The sequence below is a fragment of the Metopolophium dirhodum genome, chromosome 5 (genome assembly GCF_019925205.1).
Source record: "Metopolophium dirhodum isolate CAU chromosome 5, ASM1992520v1, whole genome shotgun sequence".
Taxonomy (NCBI): domain Eukaryota; kingdom Metazoa; phylum Arthropoda; class Insecta; order Hemiptera; family Aphididae; genus Metopolophium; species Metopolophium dirhodum.
Genome location: NC_083564.1, coordinates 1,806,355 through 1,820,087, shown reverse-complemented (window position 1 = coordinate 1,820,087; position 13,733 = coordinate 1,806,355). Strand labels below are relative to the sequence as shown.

Sequence of the window (13,733 nt, the reverse complement as noted above, 5' to 3'; positions counted from 1 at the left end):
AGAGAGTACTGAGTTGAATACATTATTTACAAAAATTAGAGTTACCAATGATTTTATATTACATTATTACATTTATTTATTCACAATTTATTTATGGGTGTAAAACTCAAACATGGATGATCAATGAAACATAAAAAATATCTCTTTAGACTTTAGAGACTATTAAGATATAGGAGACGCATGGAGAAAATCAATTGAATAGACAGATAAACTTATGTCGAGGTGCTAACTCAGGCTGGAGAAGTAGGAAAATTCAATAAAATGATTAGCAATAAATAAACTTGATGATGTTCATTATCAAGGGAAATAAATAATAATTAAAAAGGCAAAATAATAATAAGGACGAAATACTGCTAGTAATTATTGGCATATCTCACAACTAAAAAGGGATACGGGGGTTAATTATTTCGTTAAACTAAAACGGATGGGAAGAGGGATGGAAATCTTAGCTGTACATTGTGACTTGTGAACCTACCAAATGATTGATCACACGACAACAAAATATAAATTAAATATAAATACAAAATTTACTTTAAACAACATAATATAAGAACTTACATAATAATCATATTCGTTATATTTTATCAATAATGACATTAAAAGATAAATGCATTGACTTCGCTATTTTTCAACAAATTTATTTCGACGCACGTAAGGTATTCAGTCGAGTAGGTAAAACAAAAACTTGATTTATTAATTAAGGTTTCCGACTAATGCATTATACAAATTAATCTAGTACTAGAAAATTGCCAGTAATTGCGTTTACCTTTTGTAATTGGAAACGGCAAACACTATTTGTTTAATATCATTACAAAGTTTACCTTACTTTTCGTAAGTCATTGATTGCGTTTTTCGAGTAGGTACATTAATGTTAAACTTGATTACATAGAAAACTATAGTGATTAATGATGATATTCGTCCGAAATGTCAAGATAAAATTACATTTACGCCAAAGTACATATTTTATTCTAGGGAACTCATCATAATAATATAATATATTATTATAACAATCATTAATATCTAAGTCATTAGTATAATATTTTATTCGAAAGAAATACATTTAGGTATTGATCAAAGAAAACTATAGTGATTAATGATGATATTCGTCCGAAACGTCAAGATAAAATTACATTTACACCAAAGTACATATTTTATTCTTGGGAACTCATCATAATAATATAATATATTATTATAACAATCATTAACATCTAAGTCATTAGTATAATATTTCATTCGAAAGAAATACATATAGGTATTGATCAAATGTTACAACTCGGCGATTAATATATAATATTATATAAATCATTATAATATATTCAAATTCTGTTTTTACAGTGAAATATTCTCAAACGGAGTTGACGAAAAAAGGAAAGCAAAAAGAAAGCATTTTAAGCTACCTATCCTATTACTATTGTACCAAAAATTAGTACCTATATAATATAACATTTTCATTGTATACTTTTTATTTAAATAAAAATGCACAGTGCATTTAGTGAGGATTATTGAATAACTATCGCGAATCTATTGTAGGGGGCAGATGATACTATATTTCACCAGTGATATACGATCGATGTTCGATATAAACAATAAACTTACACTTGAAATAATATAACCATGTACAAAAAATGTATTCCGAATAATAAAATATTTACATGTAGTCTCCGCGGTGAACAATTTTTATCTCTAAGCTAGGAATAAAATAAAAATTGTACAACTTCCGTGTTATGAAACAAAAATAAGTGCTTACGTGTATGTTTATTATTTATTTTAAATTTCCATATTGCATTGTACGAAAAATATGCATAATTTTAAAGACCTTAAAATTGTGTTTTGATTTTGCAAAAAAGGTAAACGAAAATTATTCTTTATTTCTTACAAAAAAAAATATGCATATACATAATATACATTACACACGTACCAAAACCATTCCATAGGATTATTATACCGTTTTAAATCCTAATATTCGTATTAACTATAATTGCATATAGGTACTAATTTAAATGGGTTTTTTTTTTTGTTTCGAATGTGTGTAACTGTGTATAGAAATATTCATTATGTGTAAACAGGTGTATTATATGGAAATCGAATGCTACTCATTAAATATGATTTCTTTTGTGAAATAAACAAAACTTGAGTTTGTTAATGTTATTGTACAAAACTATTCCGTGGTATAGATGTTATACAACTTATACCTATACAGTATTATGCGTTGGACCACAAGCTTACATTTCAATCACAAGCAGCCTTGCCTTATGTTTCTTTTTGAGTTACGTACATTTACTGGTTTTAAATAACGCAAGGATTGTGCGCACTGTCTGATTATTTTATTTTGTAATATTATAATTTTTATCTGCAAATTTTAACTTTTTTTTTAAGTACATGTATATGCTATGAAGACTGCATTCAGTTCGGATTATCAATTTTTGAACAACGATTAATAAATAGGTACACTCATAATACAGACTGCTGAATACGGTTTCTTGAGCAAAAAATTCAATACTTTTACTTATTTTTCTGTCAAAATCCATTTCATATTTAATGCATTTTATAAATTATTCATGCTGTTATACGGGAGTTTAACGAGCCAAATACTTTTAGTTTAGTGTATTTTCACACCAAGGGAATAAAACCATTAAAATCGAGAACTACCATGCTGGTTTTTCGTTATCCAAGCAATTACACAGATTCCGTTTTAAAGAGGTCTATAAAAAGATGCCCCATATTGTTCGATGTCAAATTACCAGGGCAAAGTCAAAAAAATATGAGTCAATTGGCCTCGATCCGAATTTTTTTTTAAACCAAAATGCTGATACAAAAAAATTTTAATGAACCTTATTATTCTATTGAAACTCTATCCTGCATGAGAATTCAATTAAGTTACGTCGAAATTTAATTTTCGGAAGGATGCAATTGCATAAAAGACAGGAAAAGGGTAATACAACGGCATTGGAATGAAGAAACAATTAGTCTAATTTAAATTAATTGTATTGCTATAGTGATAAAACAAACACTACGTTTTATGACTCGTAATAAAAAAATCTCTGTGATTGAAGTCTGTTTTTATTATTTTTTTAGATTCGAGCACAGCGATTGGAAGCTATTGGTTTTACTGTGCGTTTTATTTTTATATTCTGTACACACTATTTCGAGTAGGATGAGGGATTTATAAAATAGCCCTAGATATAGATTGAAAATTCAACATAGAATATTGTACTTTAGATAGGCAATTTTTTTATGAAACAAGTAATTTTCGATAAAAATCGCAAAAAATAGTGAAAGTTCATGCATGCTTGTTTGGTTTTATTTTTTGTACATAAGTAATTTGATAAAAAAATAAATAAATTACCATCGATTATTTTATAATAATTACCTTAAAATAAAAAGTGTTACCAAGAATATCCGGAAAATAATCTTTTTCAAATAATGTCATTTTTTATGAACAATAAAAATATACTATTATTAAATATAATATTTTTAAGTAGATATAATATAGTTACAAGAAGTTTTAAAATTAATAAGAAATAATGTATTATGCATTTTATTTCTTGAAATAACAATTTTATTATTACTGAAAATACATTATTTTTTAATCAGTGAATAAAAACCTATGTGAAACTTTTGGAGCATTGTTTTGACTGTCATATTTAAAAAATATATGATTATAAACCTCATATGAGCACTAAAGGAATATAATCTAAATAGTAATTACAAAATACAAATCCCTTACTTAATTGAATTAATCACATTATTATTTTTTTCTTATTGATTTTATTATTATTACACTATAATATGTAATTTTAATATTTTAATTTTCAATGTTTAACAATGTTTGATAAAGTAGCAATAAGCAAGTAAAAAAAAAAATTGATAATTAAGCTCAATATACTTAAGGTTTGACTTGTTAAGTTCTAATGTATTTAAGGCTTTAACAAATAATTAAAAATAATTCTATAAAGAATTATATTATTTAATTGTATTATTATTAGTTTTCCACAAAAGTATAACAAATGTATTGAATTTATGCGGATCAAACAGTATGAAAGCAATAATCTTACTTTACAGATTTATTACTTCAAATACTTGCTGAGGATAAGTTAGTGGGTACTTTATTTGTCATAACCAACATAAATATAATAACCTGCAAATATGTTTTTGAATTTCGCTAGTTTTCATAAGTAATATAACATTTACACAAGCCATTTAACTGGTTACCAGATAATCTTTCAGGTATATGCTCTCACTCGGGGTTCGAGATTTGTTTTCAGCATATAAATAATTAACTAATGTCTTTATGGTTATACAATGTTCAACTACCTACCTAACATTACCAACTCTGTTTGTAAAATATTATTTTTTACAAAAAAAAAAATATTATATTACATGAATTGTCTCTGAATACACTTATAGCTCCAACGATATAATAATATAACTTCATGGTAAACAAAAACTGTACTTAATTATTTTTTAAATTATTTTTATATCATTATAATATAGATATAGTGTTATATTTTATTTACCGCAATTATAAGTAGGTTAGTAAAACTAATCATATTTTTTAAATTACAAATAAATACGGAAATTCTTATTGTTTATTTTTTTTTTCACTAAATCTCTTCTTAGATTCTGAGTGGAGCGATGCATTGTTTTTTTTAAACGATATAGTCTTTCAAAATAATTTTTAGGTATTGTATTTAATTGCCACAATCAATTTTTTTTTTTTTAATTTTTTTTAGAGAATATACAACCTATACACAAAGGCATAATAAGAATATGTGCTACAATAAGTTTGAACATGAATATGGTGAGGGAAGAAACCACCCAGTGATCGCACTTCCTTTCCACAATCAATTAATTTTTATTATTATTTATAAAATTGAAGTAGCCTATTTTTAGCTGATTTAAAAAAAAATACATATTATAATATCCATAATATAAAACATATTCAAATTATGAATTTTTAAATATTGGCTTAGTGTTTATATTATACTCTTATTTCCAATATATGGTAATCGTCATTACCTTTCCATCATCGTATTGTGCTATTAAACAAGGAAATATTACGGTATCATTTTTGTCATTAATTTTATCTTAAACTTAATATCTACATTATTCATACTTATTTATTTTACATAAAAATAAAAATAAAATTGATAAAGGTGGCCACATGGTACATTATACAGTTGTAGTGAAAAATCAGAAGTTTGAAAAAATCAGATTACAAAAAAACCTATTTAAGAAAAAAATAAGATAAATACACCACGGTGGGCACCTGTATGTTATCGCATAAAATAGAAAATAGATGGTTTTTTCTATTTTTACAACTATATATTTATGAAGCATCATTAATCTCGTGTTGTAAAAAATATATTTTATTTTAATAACTTTTTTATCGCCGTTCTTGCGATGGTTACATATTTTAAAACTGAAAATAAGCACAATGTATATAATATTATATTTAAACAAATAGTATTGGAATTCAATCAGTCTCGTCATTATTATTCAAACATTAACATGTACCTATATATTATATAATATGAAAATGGTAGTACCCTCCTCAAAAAAAAAACGCTACCCATACGATATTTTATCATGCAAAAAGTGAATGGTGATCAAGTGTAAATTATATTAATTTAATTTTAAATTTTGAATTGAAATTACTTTATAATAATTGTTCTATTTGTACTTAGTCAATTTTTACACGATGACATCAAAACAACACAACAAAGAGAAAAAAATCATAATGTTACACAAATTTAATCTTTAAAAATAAAATTATAAAAATGTTCACAATATGATCACATTTCGCATGACCAACAAATTCGTTTTAATTTATATGTGACAATACGAATGGCCAAATAAAAATATTACGATTACTTCATAAGATGCGTAAATATTTTTTTTTAATTAAAATTTTTAAATCACAATCTGTTACATAATATATTTTGTTATATTTTAACAATAAGTAAATGTGATGATGTAAGAGAGAGAAAAAAAATGCATGATTCTCAGAATGAAGAACCCTTCCATTGAAGGAACTTTGAACATTAAGTAATTTAAGTATACATTACATATTTCGTAAGACAGTCGACTTCAGAAGGTCCATAAAGGTTGAATAGTACTACAGTTAATTATAGTTTTTGTTTCTTTTTTACACCACTATTTCATTCATTTGATGAAATACAGTTTATTGAAGCTAGCTACTTTGCTTCTCTATTATTTTTTACCCTCTAGTATATATTATACTTTTTTTACCAGAAACATACCCAAAGCGATAAAAGACAATATTCAGTTTTGGGATTTTTCGATAATCCAAAGTTGTATAATATTTTTTTCACCCTTTTTGTATCGAGGTTTTTGAATGTCCTGTTTTGAAATGGTACATTTTTTATGTGCCGTATTAAAAGCATTAGTTGTAAAATGACATGAATCGTATTATAATATATGTATATGTCCTAGAAAAATCGACAACAATATAGTAAAAAAATAATTCTGTTAAGTTATCATTTCTGTTAATTTGTATAAATTCTTCATACACTATGTCACTAAAATAATTAATTGAGTGTTCAAGAGATATTAAAAAACTAATTGTCAATAGCCTGAACCATGTTTTATAAATATAAACGAACAAAATATGTTAAATTATTCTATAAGCCAGAGTGTATTTTGTTTTATAAATCTACTTATTTGATTTAAATATTGGACTTTAATTTTGTAGATTATTATAAAAGTATTTATTATTTTCAAATGTTAATAGTATTTATTACATTTTATATCATCTTTACTAAGAAGTAAATTTATTGATGACAGCAGTGTGATATTATAACAATTTAACTTATATGAGCTTTTTATCCATAACCAGTGTTGTTTTGTTGTTTCCGCTTTTTGTAAAATCTATATTTTATTCATAAACAAGTGGTTTAATTTGTTTTATGAATGTTTGTAAGAGAAAATAATATAAAAATATAATGTATGAATATAAAATATGTTTTCAGTTGTAGAAGGTACCTCTGTACCCATATAGTGTTTCATTTACAAATACTATACTATACAAATTATATTCAAAAGTGAACCTTAAAATATGTTAAGTTCTTGAGTTTAATGTACAGGCAATTAATTTTCCAAAGAAAGTAACTTATCTCAACCAAAAAAAAATCATTCAATATTCCTTTAGACCACCAAAAACTACTATCTTTAAACATCGTTAGCAATTATAATTAAAAAGCCTCAACCGTTTTGTTAACTCCGAAAAGTATTTCTCTATTATCTTGTTTGAATATCCATCTAATCTCAATTAAACACTTATAAATTCGTTTGAATTATAACGAATTATATTCGTTTGAATTTAATAGTCTGTTCCTATTAAAATACAAATTAAAATTATTATAATTTATAACTGATGTAACTTTATCAATTACAATTTTTAATCTAACAAATTTATTTCATAGGGTTTTACATTTCAACAATAATATTCAAACCATACATTATATTTTTATCCTTAATTTATGAGTTTGAAAAAAAATCTATGACTCATAATTATAAAGACACTGTTTTTATTAACTTTATCAGATTCAATTTTAAATTAGTTTTATTTTTTTAAATATTTATTATTAGGTTTAACGTAATTTATTTCTGTATTATCAAGCTTTCAAACTTTAAAATTAAAATATGCACTAAACTAAATACCATTTTTAAGACATTTTCCCATAAATTGTAATTAATAATTGACTAATAATTATTTGTAGTTATTACTTAGAAATAACCGTTATAATTTATAACACATGATGATTTCAAACAAGATGTCTACAAAATTGAATTACTTTGTATCGCCTCCAAATTGTGACAGGTGGTCAGAATACCAAATGATTCCATAATAAGTCAAAATGTTATAAAAAAAAACATATTTAACACATTTAAATACTATAATTAAATCGAATAAAAACGCAAAAAATCATTTTATTCCCTAATCAAAAACTACGTGTACCTATATTGCCTATACAATACGCCGGCATACATTTTTTATGAAACAGTTAAAACGATTTATTATTTTTCAATACATTTTGTTAATAAATGTTATACATCAAATTAAATTGTAGTTTTAAATATAACTATAAAAGGATGATACTATTATAATGCCATTGTCATGAAAATGTATTGTTAAGCGACTGGTGAAGACCCTTATTTGTCCACATTATTTAAGATTATAAGCTAAACGTTTTACAAGGGTTTGTGTTGTTCAGTTTTTTGGAGGGTTAAAAACTCGTGATTTCTTAAACAAACGGGAAAACCACAAAAAAATTATAAATTTATAATAGGAATCATATTTTTATGCAATACCTACAGTTTTGAAAACATATATTTTTTTTTATTTTACTACCTAACTTGATATTTTCAACAAATACATTTTATATTAGACCACTATATAATCATAATATAATTAAAATATCAACATATTCTGACATTTTTACTTTTTTTTCGATAGAAAACTTGCTTCTAAATCAAAAAGCATAAATATATAATAAGATATTCTTCATAAATTGTTATTACAGTAGTTATTGAAAATACATTAACACAATATTTTCTTCATAGCATTTGAATTTTAAATTTCGATGACATTTGTGAAAATAACGATTTTTATGAACTTGTTGCAATTTAAAAACTAGTAATTCGTAGACATTTGAAACATTCCACTAATACACAGGAAATGTTCAGATAAGCCATCTTTTTTTACCACACGCACCTATTCGTGATTTTTAGCTACTCGGTATTGAGTTATAAGCTAATAATAGCTGAAATATTATATGAAATAATTACTCTTTAATATTATATTCGATCTGTTTTTGTTTTTGGTAAAAATTAGTTCAACCAAATTGTCGTGAATTATTTATGGATAAATAATTATTTAACACATCCATAACAGTGACGAGACATGAGTTGCTTTCAAAAGGTACTATATATATAGCAGAGCGACTACCCCGGTTATTTTCATCATTAAAATGCAATGAAATATTTTGGTATTGATAGAGCTTGTTAAAAGAGTTAACCTAAACTTTCGTCAATTAGGCTTAGGTAGCTTTATAGGATTACGTTGTACGACCTATATGTTTTTTTTTCGAGAGAGAAAATTAATCAAATCTACTGTAAATAAAATAAGGACATGCTGACAAGGCATGTTGAAACAATTTTAAAGCCAAAAGTTTGTCACCAAATAAATGTACATTAATATTGTTTGAGATTAACAAATCATTCATCACGCGATTTTTCGTAACTAAGAAATATGGTTTATTGTTTTTATTTCCCACGTCTACACAACCTTAATTGGTCCTATAACAATGCATAAATAATATTATATAATCATTAATTAACAACAGCGAAAAATTAATTGATATAAACATTTTGTTTTAAAACCATTCTTTTATCTTCGAAATATTGTTGTATCAAAATATGGACAATATTAACAAAATGTATTGTACAAGGTAGCTATATTTGTATCCTGTAATATTTAATATGTTTAGTATGTAACTATAGACATTTCATAAGATGAAACAAACATAAATAATATATTATTGATACGATATTATTCATATCGTATTTACTATTTATTCCATACAAAACAATATTTGTATACAACAACAGTATTTACATTTTTAAGCTAATACAATGTAGACATACAAATACTACCACAATAATATAAGTATAAATAATAACTCAATTTTATTATTCTACCTTGAATTTTGAGTTTATTAAAATAAAATCAATATACAAATTTAGGTGTTATTCACGTTATCTTCACTCTGTTGTCAATGTTACAGTATACCATTTATCCATCCATCATAAATATTGTATAAGACTATCTAGATATAATAATAAACATTCTTTATAGTATATATATATATATATATATGTGTATATTTAACTATAGAAAAACATAATTGATACATTATAACCTTCAAAATGAATAGTAAAAAAATAAGTAAATTAACCATGGTTAAGCGTCATATTATATTCAAACCAAGGTAAATTCAATTTATAATTATTAGTACATAATTTTTATTATATAAATTCCAAAATAGATATTATATTGTTGATCTTATTTATAGATGCTCATAAATATCTATATACTTATGCTTGTAGATAATATAAAGTGTTATTAAATTTTTCTTAGTTGAAAAATTTAAATTCAAAAACTTCGACTGGTGCGAAATTATTACGAAATCATTATTCATTAATATTTTATACGCGTGCAAATTATATTTACGATGCAAAAATGGTGGATATAATCTTGTACATATTTAATACAAATGTTTAAAAACCTAAAAAAATCAAAACAATGTACGCAGTTTATGATTCTCAGCTATATCTCAGCTAATGATCGAGCAATAGTTATGGCAACCTACTGGCTCACAAACGAGATTTGACCACTGAACAATTTTATGTACACGTTATTATTATGTTTAACTATTGCTTATATCAATGATCTATCACGTTATTTTCGTTTTACTCTATTCTATATTTATTCATTTATTGACATTAATATTAATTGTATTTGATACCTATCTTTATTAATGGTACCTATGTTAACTAGTATGTAAGTATAACTGATATACTTAATTGATAAAATTGTCCAGCACCGGACACGGGGAGAATAAGAAGCTATAATGCAAAATAATAGTGTGGACATCTTACATCGATAAATGTATTTTGTTTTTTTTTTACAAAAGAATCGGAAAATTATATAGGTGTTAGATAGGCGGTAGGCACTACAAATTTTGTTTTTTTGAACGATACAAAAAAGTAGTCCCACGAGAACTTTAAACATCAAATATTGAACCTTTGCCCGTATTTCAGTTCCAGCTGTTAGATTATACGATGAAATTCAAATTCAAGACTAGTGATTCACATTTCTAAGCTATATGGAAGGAAATATATATTAGTATATTTTGACGAAAATTCCAGGGTTAGGATTGTGTGTTTTACATATACCCACTGACATTGGTTTTTAAAGTTTATAGTAGTCACTGGGGTAAAATAGTAAGCTTACCAAATCGGATGCCAGAAAGCTTGGTGCCTAGTTTATATATTAAAGAAGGTAAAAGTACGTTTTAAAATAAACTTTCAACAAACAATTAAATAATAATAATATAAAGTAATACCTACATTCAGTTAGTACTTTAAAAACGCATTCAAGTGGTCTTAAATAACTCGTACATATTTTACACTCGTATATTTAAAATGTTCAAAAATATTTATTCCGTATAATCAATTTTTCTAATTACACATTTTAGCTATTGTATCTGTAACAGTGCAGTGTTCCAAATATATTATTTTGAAGCTTAAGACTTTGTTTGTATAATCTAATTATTCTACCAAAAAAAAAAACAATTTAATTTCGGTACCTGTAATGATTATATAATGTAGTAAATAAATCTTGAAAATGTCAAATATTGAGGTCACGTTTAATTTTTTGATGATTAAGTGGTTAAAAATAAATTGTTATACCAAAATTTGCGCCTCCATCTATTATAATAAGTTTTTCATAAAACTTGTGAAATAATGCCCATCTTGTAAAATCAGTATATTATTTTACTACAGTAATATTAACTAATTTTATTTATATTTCGAAACACTAAATTACCACAGTACAAATTCCTTTTCGAACGTTGTAACTACCAATATATATAAGTAATACAAATAGTACATACATAACGCCACATGGGAATCCTCATAAAAAAAAGTTCTTTGGGCAGCCAAACATCCGAATACGCTAAAGTTTTTTATTTGATTTCATCGAATTAATAAAGTTTTTTCAAGGTGGCTAATAAAACTTTTTTCTCGATATTTAATGGAACTCGAAGAATCAGTAACTAGGTAGTAGGTACTATTAAAATTAACAAACAAAAGAAGAAATGACAATACATATTAAATGTATTTCTGATATTATATAGCTTCGAATTACCTCCTCATAGCTGAAGTCATATCCAATATTAATTAACGATCTGAGCAGCGACAGAGTGATATAAAAACACCACTCTAGTTTCGAAGTACTGCTTGTATGAAAACAACAAACTTTCGTGTTTGGTCACTAAAACTACGTACTCGAATACCCGATAGATCCAATAAAGTATAACTTTTACTCGACTGCAGTGTGTACTGTCGTCCACGTAATAAAATCATTTTTAACGGAAGAAGTGACAAAATAATATGTTAGTTCGTACGCAACTCTGTGGACTCATCTCGAATCTTGAAAATCACGCAAATATTATAATGCGTAGGTATGTACGTGGTACAATTGTAAAACGAAAAATATCAAATACGCGCGCATGTAAAATGGATAATCGATGTTGACTGAGGAAATAAGTAATGATAATACCGCACTCTCGTGGTATTTTATTTTTGATATGTAAATGTATTGTATATCATCTGAATACGAGTGTCACACTTATTCCAAAACCTTATAACAATAGTGGAAATCCCCGGCGGCAGGTTCTATTATTGTTATTTTTTTCGAAAACACTAAGATCCACCAACAATGTGCTTATGATAAAACAAAAAAAAAAACACACGTTTACATAGCCCTACTTTTTTTCCTCAGTCCATATATCTGATTGTGTCAATTGCATATAGTCGGATAACAGTTAGTAGTGTTTTGTTAGTAAAAATGAGATAACGTAATACTTATATAAAGATAGGGGCATTCAGTTTCGTATACAAGCTGGGGGAGTTTGGAGAATATTACCCTTGTTTTAAGTATAAAAAATATTACTAACCTTAAGGTTTATTAATTATTTTCCCAAATCTATATTATAATAATATATGAATGTCTTGATTGGCCGGTCGTTTTTATTAGTTGATTTTTTATTATAACTTTAACTTTATTTTAATTTATATACAGGTACCTAGTAATATAATAATATATACTATCATTATTCAGTATATATAAATGGATTTAAATGACGCCCCTCTTAAAAAAAAAATCCCAGATACGCCACTCGAAAAATTGGTCATTGTGGCTATTTGGATAGGTCTTAGCACGTGTATACTTTTTACGATCGCGATATTAGACGTTTACATGTAAAATTTCCTACCGGAGGTATAATAATCATATGATGGTTTATTCCAAAAATAGTTAAAGAACAAAAGAAAAATTACCTTAAGTACGAATTTGGATTTGATTGCTATATGACCTATAAAATATCTTGAGATTATCTTAGCGTATTCGTGCTACTCATAGTAATATAAAAATCTTATACTATGTGCAGACGAAATCTAGTGTATTAGTTTAACACGAATATCAATTAATGACCGGTAAACGTATAACACCTATATAGCCGTATATAACCTGCTGATAAACTAATAATTAATTGTTGGTTTCACAGGATTACGAGGTTGACCTGTATTTACGACAAAAGTGGCAAGATGCGAGATTGCAACACAAAGACATAACGGAATCACTGGACCTAAATGATCCGAATTTAGTCAAAGCCATCTGGAAACCTGAAGTTTACTTTCCAAATGCAAAACACGCAGAATTCCAATTCGTTACTGTGCCCAACGTGTTGATACGCATCAAACCTGATGGAGATATACTTTATATGCTCAGGTATTTTTTGAATACGTAGTTAGACATTGAGTGGTGAATCCTTTTTATTTGTTCTCGCACAAATGTCATCGGTAAAAAACCAATTAGTAAGGATACCGATCATAGCATCATTTCAGAGTTAAATATATCTGATTAT

The 13,733-nt window shown here is 25.8% G+C and overlaps 1 protein-coding gene across 1 annotated transcript in view; it reads left to right on the top strand.

Annotated features, from left to right (window-relative positions):
* The window catches only part of LOC132944613 (glycine receptor subunit alpha-2-like), a 226,522-nt gene that overhangs the window by 171,806 nt on the left and 40,983 nt on the right, over positions 1 to 13,733 (top strand). The window contains exon 4 of the mRNA XM_061014057.1: positions 13,374 to 13,597. Within this exon, the coding sequence (XP_060870040.1) occupies positions 13,374 to 13,597 (224 nt within the window). The remainder of the gene's footprint in view (positions 1 to 13,373; positions 13,598 to 13,733) is intronic.